Here is a 17881-nt window from a genome sequence, read left to right as displayed (position 1 = left end):
GGTTAGTGCTCGTTTTGCAATATTTATATAAATGTCTGCATATGTCCATAAAAATAAGCGGGCATTTCACGCTGCAAATGTCGGCATCTCCGTCAGCGACGCCCGCCACGCTTCTCCCAATCTCTCGGCTGCAGATCGAAATGGATGCACGGTATATACCCTGTATACAGAATCAGTGAAAGGCAAGAAAACTTAATAATTACATAAATTTGTACCAAAAATACACATTTACATATGGTTTATAGAGGTATAACAAATGTAACTGCTCCATTCTACCTTCCTTCTCAATTTTCCTGGAGGTGACACAGTGAAGAATAAATTACTTTATGCAGTACAAAAAAGAGTAATCACCCTATTGTAACTTATTTGAGTTCATCCACATGTACACCTATTAACTTCAACGATCAACTGGCTTCAATGTCTCAATGATAAACAGCACTGACAGCTAAAGGGGATGACGGATAATTTCCCCAATATGACGTGATATTGTTATATTGGCTGCATCACCACACCCCATCTTAACTACCCAGATACTTTTACACTGCGCCGTGGCTTAGGTGAAGATGATAATATTGTTATCTGGGAATCCTTTATTTTCGATTTCATACGGCCATCAGTAGAATATTGAGATGGGTGATGCCGCCAGATCTAGATGGTAAAAACTAAGAATAAATTGTCATCACTTTAAAGTTACTGGTAATAGCAGTGCCCCCACCCCTCTGACACCTAAAATTACCCTAGTAGGCACTTTATCCAGCCTTACTTAACCTAGCTCCTTGAAAGTTAACTTTAGCTCCATTTAAGGTGAAATTGAGCTTTTTTATGTACATCAGGTTTGGCAACACTGCCAGGATGGCCGTTGGAGGCAAGGAGAAATGCATTACGCTTATGGGAGCATTATTTTATTCGTTTTTTCGGGAATATCAAACATCCAATGACGTATAAAAGTATATGGATAGAACAGGACACTTATAAGAGTGTCTTAGTGGTAGGAAAAGTCGAAACTCCCATTTGATTAGCCGTAACTTGAAGTTCAAGTTGATTTCTCTTAAGGAATACAGGGGTTTCTGTAAATACGAGGTATATTTTTAAAGTAAGTTCCGTTTTGCAATTAGGCCATTGTAGCGCTGCACTCGCAGTTTCGCACATGCACGCTGAAGACCTGAATCTAAGCCACAGATGGCAGTACATAACCGTTCACCCGAGTAGACAGTTGTTCAGGTGTGGTTACAATGCCTCAGACAATTGAAAGTCCCGCAGTGTGTGAGCTACGCCCTGTCATTTGTTTTCTAAGTGCAAGAGACATGAAAGCAGCCGAAATCCATCCATCCAGAAGTGTATGGAGACAACGCTATGAGCGATAGCATGGTAAGAAGATGGGTGAGAGCATTTAAAGATGGCCGTACAAACGTGCACGACAAGGGAGGAAGTGGGCAACCGTCCATCATTAACGTTGACCTGGTGCAGCAAGTTGATGAAAAACTGCGCGAAAACAGACGTTTTATGATTTCACCTTTATCTACGGAGTTTCCGGAAGTGTCACGCAGTGTTCTGTATGAAATTGTGACATATTGTGAGACCTTGAATAAACTGCATCGTGCAATCCAAAACAAAAGGTGTGGCATGCTCAGTAAAGGGATCGTATTGCTTCACGACAATGCTCGTACACACACGGCATATCAAACCCAAGATCACATCGCGTCATTTGGTTGGGAACAAATTGATCATCCTCCTATAGCCCTGACCTAGCACTCAGTGACTATCACTTGTTTCTGCACTTAAAGAAGGACCTTGCCGGCCAGCGCTTTAACGCAGATGATGACGTGAAAACGGCCATGCAGCAGTTGTTATCACATCAGGAGACATTTCTATGAAGATGGCATTCAGAAGCTGGTTGTACGATACGATAAGTGCCTTAATGTAGGTGGCAATTATGTTGAAAAGTAGATGTAGGCCCAGGTTTTCATGTAAAAATAAAATTATTACAACATGTGTCCTTGTGTTTATGTAATATCAAAATGGAACTTACTTTAAAAATATGCCTCGTACTTATTGTTCATATTTTTCAAACATCGTGTATAGCTTAATAATCACCTTAAAAAACAGTTTTCCACTTGCAACATGGAGAGAAATTCATACTCTCTTGTATAATCAGGTATTTCTAGTAGCAGTGCCCATTCCAACAACATTGAAATAAATGCACAACTGCAAAATTGTCACTCTTCCCCTTAACATCTTTTTGTTTTTATTTTAAAAATCAAGGGGTTATAGATAGTGAACTTTTGATGTACATATCAAAGCAAAAGGAAGCACCTTAGAACCTCAAATATACATTTTTCAGAGATGTACGGGCAATGAACTTATAATTTGAACACAGCAAATTCTGGAAAAATATTATATGTTGCTTTCTTTCGACCAGGAAGATGAATGCATAAAATTAATAGGTTCCTGAAAAAGCAGCATGGAAATTGGAAATAACTTCCATCTTGGTTTGAAACTTATACAAGTTTGTCCTGAAGATTGTCAGTTAGGGATGGTACAGGCAGCAAAAACCTTACTTTTTTACTTTTACATGAAATTCCTAGAAAATAATGTACAAAATATAGCTGTAAAATGATGGCTTAGTCAGAATTTTGGACCAAGAGCTGTGAAATTTTGTGTTATGTATAATCTGCTTAATTAAAGGCACCACGACATAAGCACATACCCTCAAATGTATGTGCGTAGAGGCAGGCCTACTCCCTCCCCCCCCCATAAATTCTACAAGGTGGAGCATTTTCAGCTACATAGTTTTGAATTGGGAACACTGTGCGACAGGGAGGAGTATGAAAAAACAAAAACAAATAAACAAAAACAAAGGCTTGCGCTGAGTGCTTTGAGATTTTGGATTTCAGTATCCATGCAGCACTGGCCCGTGCAGCTACGCATATTTTTGTAGAAAAGTTTTGTAGAACAGACTTCGGCTGGCCAACCACAGAAACTGGGTAACGCTATTCACAAATGGTGGGAGATTTTTGTCATTCCGGAGCTGCAAAACCATCAATGTCAACTGGAAGCAATTTGGTGCAAACAGGATGGAGCCACAGTGCATACATACTACCTCAGCAAGAATACATTGGAAAAATTATTCCAGGTCACATCACTTAGCGTTGTTCGTGGCATTTCTTGTGCCACAAGATCACCAGCCTTAACTGCCCAGATTTCTTCCTCTGGGGCTATCTGAAGGAAAATTGTTTGCTACCAGAGTGGAAAGTCATGAAGATCGGAGGACAAGAATCAGTGAAGAAATTGCAAACATAACTCTTGAAATGGTTGTGTGTGTCATGCAAAGCATCCAAGCGCACCTGATGCAATGCAATGCTAATGAAGGTGTGCATTTGCAAGACATTATTTTCATCAGAGTGTAGGTAATGCAGGTAATGTGAATCCCAATGTACAAATGATGTATTGCAATAGTAAAATAAAAGTTAAATCCATTGCGAGAGAGTGTATGTTATTTTAAAAGTAGGTAGCCAAAAATGCTCTACCCTGTATTTAGTAGATATTTCATTTTTACTGACACTTCACTTCACTTCACTCCACCCCAACATAATGCCTCATGCTATGTTTTAGACAGCACATTTCTAACCTTTCACCCAAACAGGAAAAGTGCCCACAAGCAAATCTGGTAACAATTTTCCATCTTTTTTTTCATTATAACATAATAGCAATTTCTTTTAATCAGCATAATCCACTAACAAATACAGAGAATTAAAAAAATACACTTTTTCTGGAGCACTAAAACACTGACAGTTCTTGTTACATTGGTTATAAAGAAAATGTAATGTTTAAATTGCATGCTTGTTTTCTATCACCACCATATATTACAAGATTTTGCATGATTATTTACATTTTTACATATTCTTCAGTGTGTGTTTGAAAAGTGTAAAAGAATAAAAGTTTTTCACTTGGACCTCCTTGCATGAACATGCTTTTAATTTCCAGCCACATGTCTTAGGTTAGGCTATAACTTTGTCTATGACACTTAAATATATATACTGCGTGAGGCACCTAAAAGTATCACCTGAAATAGCGAAGAAACCAGAAACAGTAGCGATGTGAGGTTTGCGGGAAACGATAATATCAAATGGGGCTCGTAAATCGGAGGTATGGGGTGGGTCGAAAAATATCGACAAATGGGGCATCTGGAGCAAAGTCATATTTTTTTAAATGGAACGATATACAATAACATGCATAATATAAAAGAGCACACACAGAGAAACACAACGCCGTTGGTCTCATGCATCTACTGAACATAGGAACGAAGATATGGCCATGTGAAAATATGTAAACAAACTAACAAGTGGCCCACTTGACCGTCAGTACCACGGCATGTAAGACTTCTCAGGTGCCTGACAGAACTGCCTTTACGCAGAGCAAGTTTTGATAGCAGGTCCACGAGATCGTGTTAGTTCATAGCAAGCAGTCGTAGTGGTAAGAGCGAAGATTATGGTGTTCACAAACATAGAAAAAGCGGACACGATCCTGATTTATGGGGAATGCCGAAAGAATGTCTCAGAAGCCTACCGTGTGTACGCAGAGAGATATCCGGACAGACGACAGCCATCTCGACGTCTGTTTGGTAAGTTATTTATTAAATTAAGAGACACCGGAAGTGTAACACCACGAGCACGTGTGCGGAACAAGCCAACTACAGGTGAGGCAGGTGCAACAAATGATCTCGCCGCTGTTGCTGTGAATCCGCACATTAGCTCCCGTGAAATAGTTTCTACAAACACAGATAAACACTGATTTGTTGTACACACGTATTTCAGATCTTTACAACTTTCCCCAGGCACTGAAAATATGAGAAAAGCATAAACCACTGTTTACTGCAAAGAATTTATAAAAATGAAAATAATACCCACCTGCCATTTCTTCCCATCCCAATCATCCATTTACATACCAAAAGCTAACATACTAATAGGAATGTGATGAAACCAATTTCAGATATTTTAATATTGGCTGAATATAAACATACCAGAACTAGTATCAGAATAAAATTCCAACATTTAAATAGATTCTGATAATCAAATTTCTTACGTTCAAAATTTTGACCACAGAGCTCATATTGATATATATATATATTTTTTTGGCAAGTTTAATGCAGTACAGTACACTACTGTTCCCTTGAAAGGAATTAACATTCAGTTCTGAACATTTGTTTTCTTGCATAATGATAAATTTTGCTTCATCCCTTTTCACAAATATGTGAAAACTGTTTCTGTACTAGTTCTGACTATATTTTTTAAAGATATTTATAATTCATAAACAGAATATATTGCAGCATTTTCCTGTTAAAAATAATTAATTCAACATGAATGACAGAGGTTCCCGAAGTGTGTGCCGTGGTGCACTGTCGCACCATGGCTTTCTTACAGGAGTGCCGTGAAATGTTCCAATATAATAACACTTACTTGTTGGTCTACACATGGTTTTAGATATGATTGTTCCAAATATGTGCTTATTTAGTACTATTTACAAATAAAATATTTCTGAATTTGAAATATGTGTTTATTTTTTAACTTAAAGCAAGCAACCTAACACCCCACCCCCTAACTGAGTGTTGCAAGTGTTAGATAGGCCTACATTCCGACTTGGGCACCACGGAAAAATTTCGAAGCACTAAGGGCACCGTGATACAAAAATGTTCGGGAACCAACCCGTGATGTATGATAATCAGTTAAATATCATCATTGGAATCAGTATAAATTTCCTTTTTTATCACATCATCATCACCAAGAAGGCTACTTCTTTAATAAGTAACACAGTATACCCAATCAATTATATTACTCACCAAAATGAACAGGATCCACTTGAGTGGAGGTCGATGCACTCCTTGGACGTTTCTGTGGCGAACTCCTTCGCGTTTGGATTACATCAGAGGTACTAAATGATCTAGCAGCGGAGTTGGCTTGTCTTGTGCTGGGAACATCTTCCTGTCTCACACCGTCTAGCTTATCTGGAGGGCTTTGGAAATTATCACTACTTTCCACTTCGGACTTTGAGCACACATCAGAACTTTGCGTTTCGTTACTTGCGGGAACTGTTTCATCTACGCAGGCTTCACTGGATGTTTGCTGATTATCACAACAAGATGAGGGATGGACACTATCATTTGGCACTTTTGCACTAGGCGTACTAGTACTACTATTAACAACTTTAACTGAACTGTCAACAACAACAATTTCGTCTGAATTTGAATCACAATGTGCATCTTGTAAGTTTTCCACATTGTCACCAATATGTTTTGATTCAGTTTCACTGTTATTTTCACAACATTCAGTTACCTTCACGCTATCTGCAGACTCGGCAGTACATTCAATGTTACTAATATCACCGTCAACGTTTGGCTTCTGTTCACAAACAGAATCCTGAGTACTTGGGACTTCATCACACTTACTCGTTTGCATAGCACTGCACTCTTCTTTTGGCTCCTGTGTGTCTAAAGAGAATGCATCACCATCAGGAGGGCCAGAACTAATTTTGATTGAGCAAATAGAACTAGCATCACCTTCCTCGTCTGTTGCAGCTGCTTCCTCTGGAGGTACGGATGGACTCTGAGCGGAACCCACTTTGGTTTCGACAGGAACGTCCTTGGAAGCTACTGGCTCTGCTGAGCTTCTCCCGTCATCTCCCTTACCATCTTTGTTTTCGGAACTCAACTCCAATCCATTTGTTGGAGTGGCGTAGGCTTCTTCTGACGTATCACTATCTTGAATTTCCTTATCTAAGCCAGAATCACTGATGCAGCTTTCCGGTGATGCTGCTTTCAATTCAGTCTCAGAAGTCGATTTTTCACAATCATCATTTTTGGATTGTGTTTCGTCACATCTTTGTTCACCCTCTTGTTCTGCATTGATCATTTCCTTTGTCTTCTCTCCTTCCTCGCCGTTAGAAACAGCAGTCTCTTCATTGTTACTTTCAGTGTGTTCCTCAGTGTTATTCTCATTTACACTGTCAGCATGCTCTCTGGATATGTTTAATTCAGCATCATCAGAACCACTGCCAGAAATTTCTGCATCCTTCTTTTCAGGGTGGTCAACCATACTTTCCGACTGCTGCACTGTATTTGCATCGGCAACATTATGATTATTTTCTGAAACTTCGTGTTCTCCACCTTCTGTGTTTGTAACCACCTCAGCAGCAGACTTATCTTCAGTTACATCAGTGGCTTTATCCTTATCTAGCTGATCAACAGGGTCTGTAGGAGCATCATTATCATTTTCAGCCAAATTGGCAGACTCAATCGCAACACCTTCACCAGAGAGAGTTTCCTGCTGCGAGTCTCTCTCTTTTGATGCTTCATCCTGTTTCTCTCCACCTTTCTTCTCCTCTTTAGTCTCATGTGCCACTTCCGGTGTCTCCACACTTTCATCTACTTCGCTTTCAACTTTTTCACTGGATGTTGCAAGATCTTTGACCGACGCTGGCAGTTCGGTTTCTTGAGCATCCTCTTTTGACAGAACGGTTTCACTTTCTTCAACTGTACTTTCACCTTCCACAGCTTTGCTTTCCTGGACGTCACTCTCCGCAACTTGTTGATCTTGATCACTGGACAATGAAACAACCTCGGCGGAAGTTTCAATATTTTGGTCCCCTGAACTTGTCACATTTTGAGCTTTGTCTTCAGGCTTCACAGAACCCTCCTTGGTTTCTGTGTCTGATGAACACGACAACCGTTCAGCTTCCTCAGTCTTCGTTACTGTGCTTTCACTGTTCACTTTGCACACTTCACTGTACAGATTTGAAGCATTCGAGTCCACAGACACGGCATCAACTTCTCCATCATCCGCACACGTGTCCCCTGCACTTGTAGTGTCACAGACTGCATTCTGGTCTTCATATTGCACGTTAACATCACTCAAATGACTGTCACTGCTTTCTCGAATAAAAACACCACTGTTGGGTTTATCACCATTTCCACAAACATCCACGTCACTCTGCAGTGCATCGTCTCTTCTACCAGCTACTGCTTGATAGATATGGGAGTTTATGGAAGTCCTTAGGTGATATCCATTGGCTGGCTGGTCCCAACCAGAGATTGTGCTAATTGGACGCTGTTGTCTCACAGCTGGGTCAGTGATGTTATCTGAACGATGACGTTCATAATGCTCGTACATTTGAGCAAATTGGAGCTTGAATTCTTCATAGGAGACCTACAAAAGAAAGTACAATTATTATACACAAGAGACATATTTCATCAGGGTGCTTTTGAACATTACAACAAAATGAATGATAGTTGCAGGATTTATGAACAAATTATTCCAAATTTCAGAACCAGAAATCCTATAGTGTAAGCATGACATTCTCCTCCTTATATTAATATGAAGAATATTTCTTTCCTGGAAAGTATACCAAAGCATTTATGGTACTTTTTACCTCCATGATGCCACACTTACTGAAAATTACTACTCAGGTTTCCTGATATTTGATCAGAACAAATTTCACAACTTTTCCATGGAATTAAAAAACAAAAAAAAGTGTTTCAAAACCATTCGGTAATGCTTTAGATGTTGAATGACACTTGCTATTCAACACTGAAACTTATTTTCATTTCCCAATACTAGAAGAAGAAGAAGAAGAAGAAGAAGAAGAAACCTGATTTCCCTGACTGGTCAGGTTTTTGGATATATTTTCAAAATTTCCAGACTTTTTCATGCACAGGTTAATTACCTCAACTTTTCCAAGTTTGCCAAGATTTCCAGGTCAGTGGGAAGGAACTCTGTGATTGTATAGTATGCTGACTAAAGAGTTAAAGAGTATAATTAGGAAGTGCAACTTTGTAATTATGTACTAGTTAAAAATTGCTCAACTACATGATGCTAACGTCTCTGATGAGTTTCAAGTAGGTCTCATTTTGTCTTCAAATTATCGTATCTTGAAAAAACTTTACATGTTTTCCATGGCTTTCATTACTCCACACACAGGACAATTCATGATGAAAGTTATGCGAATTACTCACAAATTTAATATAAAAATATTAATAACTTACGTTTTGCAAGTATGTATCTAGGTAATTCCAATGTTTCGGGATGCAACTGCTCCCTTCTTCAGGCTGCTCACGTTTAGGTTATGGGTAAATCATAACCACGTCGACCTCTCCATAGGTACAGGATATAGGATTGGTAAAAGATGTGTGGTTAAAAAACAATAAAAATCTAAAACCCATTACAGGTGCATGTCATACTACCATGCTGTTTCCCCGATTAGAAACTGCTCCTTGGAATGTTAAAACTTTAAAGCGGTGTATAGCCATGCCCCGCGTGTGCTGCAATTGTAATACTCCAAAGTTAAACAGAAGAAAGATGGAAAAGGAAAAGAAGAAAAAGTTAAATATATAGGCATTCCATACTTTCCCGGAATATCGGAGAAAATCGAAAGACTTGTAAGAGGATATGGCATAAGGTGTGGTATGCGAGCTCCAAAAACTTTAGAAAAGCATTTCACAGGGTATAAGAAAGATAGAAAAGAGGGAGGGATGAAGGGTGTGTATGGAATAGTTTGCCAATGTGGCAAGGGATATGTGGGACAAACAGGAAGAAGCATGACTGTTCGGTGGGGAGAGCACGACAGGGATATAAGGCAGGGGGTTCCCAAGACGGGGCTCTCCGAACATATCCTTGATGAAGGCCATGTAATCGTCAAACGGAAAGTGCTTAGGGAAGAAGAAAAACCTATAAGAAGGAATGTATATCAAGGGTCGTATATATGTAAGGGAAGAAAGAATAAATTAAACAGGGATGATGGGAATATCGATGAGATGTGGGGGAAGATGTTCAAGAAATGGGATGGGAAGGAATAAGTAAAAATAGGATTTAACGAGGAGCAAGAGAGGGGAGGCACCCGACCTCGCAATCTACAAGGAAACTTTGGAGTATTACAATTGCAGCACATGCGGGGCTTGGCTATTCACCTCTTTAAAGTTCTAACATTCCAAGGAGCAGTTTCTAATCGGGGAAACAGCATGGTAGTATGACGTGCACCTGTAATGGGTTTTAGATTTTTATTGTTTTTTAACCACACACCTTTTACCATACCTATATCCTGTACCTATGGAGAGGTCGACGTGGTTATGATTTACCCATAACCTAAACATGAGCAGTCTGAAGAAGGGAGCAGTTGCATCCTGAAACGTCGGAATTACCTAGATACATACTCGCAAAACGTAAGTTATTAATATTTTTACACAGGACAAGTACAACATTTTCATACATGGCAAAACTTGCAGTTAAAAGTTATGGGTACAACTCATGCTACAGTTAAGTTGGAGCAATAAGAACATTGATGGAAGTGACAACAATGAGCTGAAAATCAGTATTGGTGACTGTGGAAAAGAAATCAGCACATAAATTTTCCTATTTTAATTTTTTATAGACTAACATGGATCAGAATATAAAGAGTGTTGGTAGAATTATAGCAAAGTTTTATTTAAAAAATTCTGGATTAAGTCACAACGAGAATAAAAACAACTCAAGGTATGGAAAACTTTGTGTTGCAAAAAATTACAACCTATAGGGACTCTTACATATACATTCTTTACTCAGCACTCTACATTGTACAGACATGGTTAAAGAAAGTTTTTCCTGGAAAACTGTTAACAGTGCCTTCTACTTCTCCCAAAGAAACATAGCCTGAGGTCAGATTTTTGGCGTTGCTACATTTTTGTGTTTTAGCTGCTCCCTTTCCCCCCATGTCTGCTTCTGAACTTTATCTGCAAAAGCAAATTCTTGACAGACCACACGGTCCTATCCAAGACTATCTGTTAATTTTTTGTTATTAAGCATTACTTTTCTGCTACTTTTGACTAATCACAGTGATTAGTACAAATGATGAAACTGATGAAGTAACACTCACAAAGAACACCAATGCTCAGAATGGGATTCAAACCTGGGACCAGAGGCGGCACAAGGGAGGCACGAGGAGGTGCTTGCGTACCCCTTAATTTTCTTCCGCACCCCCTACATTCAACTAAAAACACTAACCCTTAGAGTGTCATAATAAGTCATGTTGTCATATTGACCGCCGAATGTTAGATACTGAAGTAAGACCATTATTATTGTATGCAACGGATAAACACTGACAGAGATGCCCATATACATACTTTTCTGTACTGACGGCAGCCTCAATGAAGATCAGCGGCCATTGTTTTCCTCTCATCAGCATTGTTGTTATGATTTTTTCTTCTTTTGTTTGTTCAAGTGGTCTGTTTGTGGTTTTCGATAATTGCCTATAACTTAATGTGAGTTATGTTTTCTTTTCTTGTTCTTTATTGCATTGTTGATAAACAGTTTATTTTCCGCCTGCTTGTTCTTACTCACACTGGAGCAAAAATTTCAGCTACTTTCAATTTCATTTCAGTCAGTAATTTATGTTAATCAGTGGCGGCCATTAGGCACGCTTTTTGCTATTTTTTCTCCCACACTATGCTAAATCTTATCTACCAAGGGAAAGTAAACTGCCCTTGCCCCCCAAGTTTTGAAACGATGTGTGTCTAATGTTTTTCTTATTTTGAACGTCGCACCTCCTAAATTTCTTTCCGCACCCCCTCAGCACCCCTAGATGATTAATCCTGGCGCCGCCGCTGCCTGGGACCCCTGGAATCATAGGGTGTCCTTACAAGAATTGGCAACATAGATGGAACATATAGTGACCCATACCTATTCTTGCCTCATTAAGGCTGTGAAGAAGATAAGGTCCAATTCCTTTAACTTTGTCCACAAATTTACCTAATGTGTTTTAGCCATTAACAAGTTCCACAGGGATGTAACTGCTTAAGATGAATCTATTATTTACTGGCAAAGTATGTGTGACATCAACTAAAACAAAGATATTAAAAATCACATTGATGCTTCCTTTGATTTTCTTACCTTTGAATGAACGATTGCCAATGTATCTACCCACACTCTCCATCCACCATACTCGTGCTTTATGGCATGATGCAACAACATGCGGAATAAAGAGTACACCATATCCGATATCTTCTGCTCCTCACAATTTTTGGGATGAATATATGCCATGGCTATCAACCACTCCTGAAAATATGAAATGAACATTAATGAAATAAAATTTTGAGGTTTGTATTAAATCCCTTACCAATTTATTCCTGCACATCTCATACATTTTATTTGCACCTCTCTGTGTTGATTTATTTTTGTGACTGGATTCCCCCATTTTCACAAGTAAGTAAATAGTTTGAGTTCTTGCTTTAAGGCCACTTTATGTACAAACAGGTTAATCATTACTGGACCTACAGTTTAAAGTAGGATCCAAACCACCATGTGTCTCCCAGGTGTCAAACCTGGGACACCTTGATTGCAAGGTTATGATGTTACCACTATGCCAGGGAGGGCCTATGAGTAAGTCAATAGGTCACACACAGTTACGGGATAGCTGCTAATGGTAGTTATTAGTTTCTACAGTTGTCAGTAGATGGCAGTACAATGACTTGAAGATAGGTTACCTCGTTGCATGGCATGGTGGTGGTTAATTGTCAAGGTGGTTAGCATTGGTGACCACCACTACTAATGGAAAGCATTATTTTATACAGTATGTTCACTTGAGATTTTTCTTTGAGACCTTCCATACATTGTTAGAAATGAATTTGTGAATATTGTTATTTGTGTATATTTACAAGGATCTCTTTTGTGGCCATGCTTATATTGAACTGTGTTAACAGTAATTATTTACAATTGTGTTATGGTAGTGTAGATTGTTTTTGATTGAATGTTTTGAACCCTTATTTGTCTCAATTACTTTGTGAACTACTGACCAGAGGAATGGAAGTTTTTATTTGGCACCTTTACAAAGAAGCTTTTCGTATATGACTGGTTAGTGCTCATGACCAGCATGCAGATGTGCCGCTGTTCAGTATTTGATGCTGCTTGGTCTGTTGTCTACAATCAGTTAACCATCTTCGAACTGTGACAACAAACTATGTAATACTATACAAGTGTTTCTCTTTCTACTCCATTGGGTCTGCTGATGCGAAGAAAAATTTGTGAAACATTATGTGTTATAAAAAAAAACATATATACATATATAGTGAATAACAAAACACATGCTTACATTCTGTACAATAATCGAAGAAAATTAGTGTAAATCTGTGAAATGTAAAAGCATTAGAACTACAAAATCATATGGTTCACGAGGGAAAGAGGATCCAATTGACACATTCCTATCAATCCACGAAGTGGTGAGCATTTGACAAATAACAGCTCATTGCTATAGACTTTTGGGTTACCACTGACATTACTGACAAATTATTACTTTAAGCAAGGCAAATAATTATGGGTAACAAATTATCTTTACAAAAATAACAACACTAAATGTATGTCCAAATGTTCATTTTGAATCATTTCTCTGCAGCTTACAGAAAGTCAAAGACGAACGTCAATGATCAATATAAAACTCCTCCATTTTTGTAAGATAACACTGGCAACTACTTAAATAAGTTCACACTTACCTGCCACACTGACATCTGAAGTACTGTTCTTCTATTTTCCCTATTGTTGTTGCATAACAAAGTCATATCAGACAAGAACAGCTTCTTCACTTCCAACAGATGTTCTGTTTGTTTTGATTGCCGTACCAGAGTTGCTACAACTTTCAGGATCACTAAAACCACAAACAAAGAGCATACATTCATCATATGTCAGCACCAGAAACTATTACCATGTCAACTACGCAGTACACTTTAACTGATAAAATACCTTAGTTTGACTGGTAAACCTTTTTAAACATGTTTTTCTTTACAACACTACTTTAAGTCTTTCACTCATCAATGTTTAAACAATATTTTCTGTACTTTTTCACACCAAGGATTCATGACCTTTGTATCCCCTATTCGCACAGAAACTACAGCCATAAATTTTTCATTTTGAAATGACTGACCAAGAATAGCTGTTTCTGAATTGGCAAGCCCATAAGCATGGAGAAGGGGTGGGGGATACAAAGTTTAATTGGCCATTTTAACCAAGGCAGGGTAGAAGACAGACAAGCATGTGACTATACATTCTGATGTTAACTGTGGCATCCGCTGTGGTTTCTGCAGGAAAGGGCAGGAATGTGTAAGGATGGTAAGAACTGTGTTGAAACAGTACAGTACAACAGTCAAATTAACAATTTTTCATGGACTTTTGTGAATTAGTGCACAATATAAACTCATTCAGAAAATGATTTCTTTACCTGCATAAAAGTATTGATATAGCACAGAATAGAACATGAAAGCAAACCTTAGACGTTACCACAATTAAAATAATATATATTGTTTGTAAGATACTTTTTGAAATTGGGTTACACATGTTTTTTGTTAATTCTTTGTCGAAATTACTTACTTGGATTTTCTAGCCTGAAATGTGACTCTGGTTCTGGATGTCTGGTATATAGGATCTGCTGACTTATGTGTTCCGTAAGAATCTATAAATAATAATTAAAAATAACAGTCAATAAACTATTATTATTGAAATATAATATAGATGTTGTTAACCTTTTCTATGTTATCTGTGTTTTCCACAGACCAGACCTCCTCTCTTGGCAACGATACTCTGTCTAATCATATGTAATGGTTAAATTATACACAAGGGTTATCTGCAACAACTAATGCTATCTTGAGAATAAGTAGGGTGTATACAGCTTATAAATCTCCACTCATCTAACAATTACATACCGAGAGAGATATATAAATGGAAGCAGGTATGTAAACCTACATACATTTCATTCACATGTCATATTCAGAATAGAGGTTTTAAGTCCATTTTATGCACAGAAATGCTAATTGGGGCTGGACCTACAGTTTAAAGTGGGATCCGAACCACTATGTGTTTCCACTGGGTACCGAACCCAGGACCCCTTGATTACAAGGCAACAAAGCTATTACTCCGCCAACGGGGAGGCACACATGTACATGTTTATACACAATTTACTTGGATAATGAAACTAACAATGCATCAGAATTAAGTACTTTTAGAAATGATGAATTCCCAAGGTGAGCAACTGTAATTTCAAGTACATATTCTTTATTCTTGGAAAGTACATTTCTCTAAAATTATCCCTTTCAGTGTATCATAATCAAGAAAATATTTAAAAAAATATATTATGTCATACCCATTGGCAACAATGATGCTGATGTTCACATCTCCATCTTTTATTTGATTATATATATGGAGCTTGCAGACACATAAACTTGGTTACAACTGATGAACATGAAGCACTTCATAAACTATATCAGATACAGAGATCCCAAAATGTGCCCTTGTTAAAGCACATAAGCCAACAGAGAGGAAAAAAGTTATTCTTGCATATACTTGTGAACCATAAAATTAAAGTAAATGAGAAAATATGCAATAAGACAAAAGAAAAAAAATACAAATGCAAAATAACTTACCTCATACAACACATTGTATGTTGGTAAGGTCAGGGTTTCCTCGTTCAACAACAACCTTTCAGCAAGTAACGTGTACAGATTGTGCGGGCTCATTACATCGTACTTTCTTCTGCAATGGAATGTTTTGAAACTAAACACTTCAAATTCACAGAGTTATTTAAATTAATATAAAGACTCACCTCAGCTCACCCCAGTTGAAGTAGTTTCTTCAATATATCACAGAGATCATCTGTACATCATCATGATAAAGAAATATTGACAGGCAACACTCATATTGAATTAAAAAAGGGAAGAATATATATGAATACTTTTCAAATAACAGTACGACCGATCAATTCTGTTATTTACTTTTCAACAGATTTATTTTAGATTTTTACTTTATGTAAGCATTGCCTGTTGGTTCCTGTTACCCTAATAGCACAAAATAGATCTTTAAGAAATATTGATGAATATTCTTCCTCTGTGATGAACCAAGGTGCAAAATGTTAGAAACAAGCTTGACTCATGTTTAAAATTTGCAAAAATAAATTGTAATCCATGATAAACATCCTTACATAACTAGTGATCATCAGACCACAAGTAGGACTGGTTTTAAGATAACCTCTCAGTGTCTGTGGTGAAGTGATAAGCATGGTCAAAAGTAATGTACTACGCAAATGGAAGTTTTAGGCAGTAGTGTATGCTGGTTTTAACAAGTGGGTAATCTCCGACCCCTGATTCATACACTCACTCCTGAAGTCTCCCTGCAAATTTACCTCAGCACCCATACATGATTTATGAATATATGTGTGGAAAATTTGACCTTATTGTTGCGACCACTATAAATTAATTGTTGTGATTGCAGTTAATCTACATTTAGAATTTCAAATAGTAAAAGTATAATAAAGCTAATAAAAAGACAACCTGTAACATACAACATGAGAGGAATGTACTAGTGATAGAAAAAAAACATCAATATTAATCGAAGTATAAAATTTAAGTTACCCCAGTATCCTGTTATCTGTGCATTCCCGATTACTATTTTTATACACAGAAGTGTAAGTTCAAGATTTGTGGCTGTGGTACAATACTGGTCAACCTGCGTTAAAGATTTGCAAATTCTCCGGAAAAGATCTCGTTCCAAATATTTTTGCACGCAAATGTTCAATTATATTCATTGCCTTTAACTTCAGTAAACACAGCACTAGCACGAATACTAATCCACTAACACCTAAACAAATAATACATTTTCGAATCACCAATAGGAACACCAAGCTACTTTCCACACACATTCAATTGCTTGTGCCAATCTTCTGTTGTGTTCCTGCTTGACTCAGAATGAAATTCCCTATGGATGCAGAAAATTCCCCTTTCCCAGCTTTAAATTCTCTGTGATGCGAGAGGTTCTCCAAGTTGGAATCATTGCATTGCGTTTGTTCTTTATATATTTTACATTCGTACATCTTTCATCTTTATGATCACTATTAATCTAAAGAGGGGAGAAAAGCAACGTAAATTAACCAATATATATAGCCTTTTGATAGATTTGCCTTTCAAATATTATTCATATCCCTGAAAGAAGTACTCGCACTGGTTTTGAAGGTTACAAAGAGAAAGTAATCATGCATTTTAAAATATAAAAATTGAAAAAAAGTAGGCATATAAATAGTTTAATTACTTCATTGATCGATTGATTAAATTGTTATTTTATGTTGCTTTTCTGCCACTTTTGGCTAATCACGATGAGTGATATGAAATTAAGGACATTTACAAAGAGCACCCATGACCAGGTTGGTATTCGAACCCTGGAGCTCTGGCATCGTATGGAATAATGCTAACCACTCTGCCACGGAGGTTGGTGTAATTTCTTGAATATCTAGTTTAAATTTTAATTTATTTAATTACCTTGATCTTCAATATTTAAGCTTTTCCCACTTGACAAATTCTGTTCAGGAAGCAAATGTAAAATGAGAATTAACATAGAATTGGTTCGCAAATGTTGTTCAGATTTCCCTGTTTCTCGCGCACTTCCAGTACATAATTTGTGAACACAGAATTCCCATCCCTTAGAAATTTCCCTGTCGTAAACAACACAGCTCCTGCCATACAAAGGACATCAGGGAAGATTGGCAGAAGAGGGTGCCAGCCGAGGGAAGGGCAAAGGCTCTGGGGTGGAGAGTGCAACTGGCGACTCTCTCCAGAAGGAGGTTACCTGGCCACGGAATCACCGTGCCTGAGAAGCAGTGTTTCCTTTCCCTCTCCCCTCCCTCCCCGCCAAGAGATTTAAAGGGAGCCGGTGGAATCTCACCCTGCCGAGAAGAGTCCACCAGCTGGAGAAAGGCTCTCGGACATTCCGTGGCAAACGGTTGAAAACATTCGCGCGCTGGAAGGAAAGAAATGTATGAATGAAAGGTTGGTTGGAAAGAATATTGCGAAGAAAAAAAAACAACTTTTTTTAAAAATTATAGCTGGGTCATC

General features: G+C 37.9%; 1 protein-coding gene across 13 annotated transcripts in view; it reads right to left on the bottom strand.

Moving 5' to 3' along the window:
* Nucleotides 1-17881, bottom strand: part of rg (A kinase anchor protein rugose) — a 1179223-nt gene that overhangs the window by 495298 nt on the left and 666044 nt on the right. For 8 of the 13 annotated variants that reach the window (XM_083144766.1, XM_083144776.1, XM_083109897.1 and 5 more), the window contains 6 exons: nucleotides 17712-17786; nucleotides 15425-15533; nucleotides 14376-14457; nucleotides 13505-13656; nucleotides 11910-12074; nucleotides 5837-8198 (listed from right to left, as the gene is read on the bottom strand). In XM_083144766.1, coding sequence (XP_083000892.1) covers nucleotides 5837-8198; nucleotides 11910-12074; nucleotides 13505-13656; nucleotides 14376-14457; nucleotides 15425-15533; nucleotides 17712-17786 — 2945 coding nt within the window. The remainder of the gene's footprint in view (nucleotides 1-5836; nucleotides 8199-11909; nucleotides 12075-13504; nucleotides 13657-14375; nucleotides 14458-15424; nucleotides 15534-17711; nucleotides 17787-17881) is intronic. The other 5 variants (XM_083144790.1, XM_083109889.1, XM_083109904.1 and 2 more) reach the window with 2 other exon arrangements.

This window comes from Lepisma saccharinum, chromosome 1 (genome assembly GCF_977018435.1).
Source record: "Lepisma saccharinum chromosome 1, izLepSacc3.1, whole genome shotgun sequence".
Lineage (NCBI taxonomy): Eukaryota > Metazoa > Arthropoda > Insecta > Zygentoma > Lepismatidae > Lepisma > Lepisma saccharinum.
The sequence above is the reverse complement of the archived record's forward strand: the minus strand, read 5'-3'. Positions and strand labels throughout refer to the sequence as shown.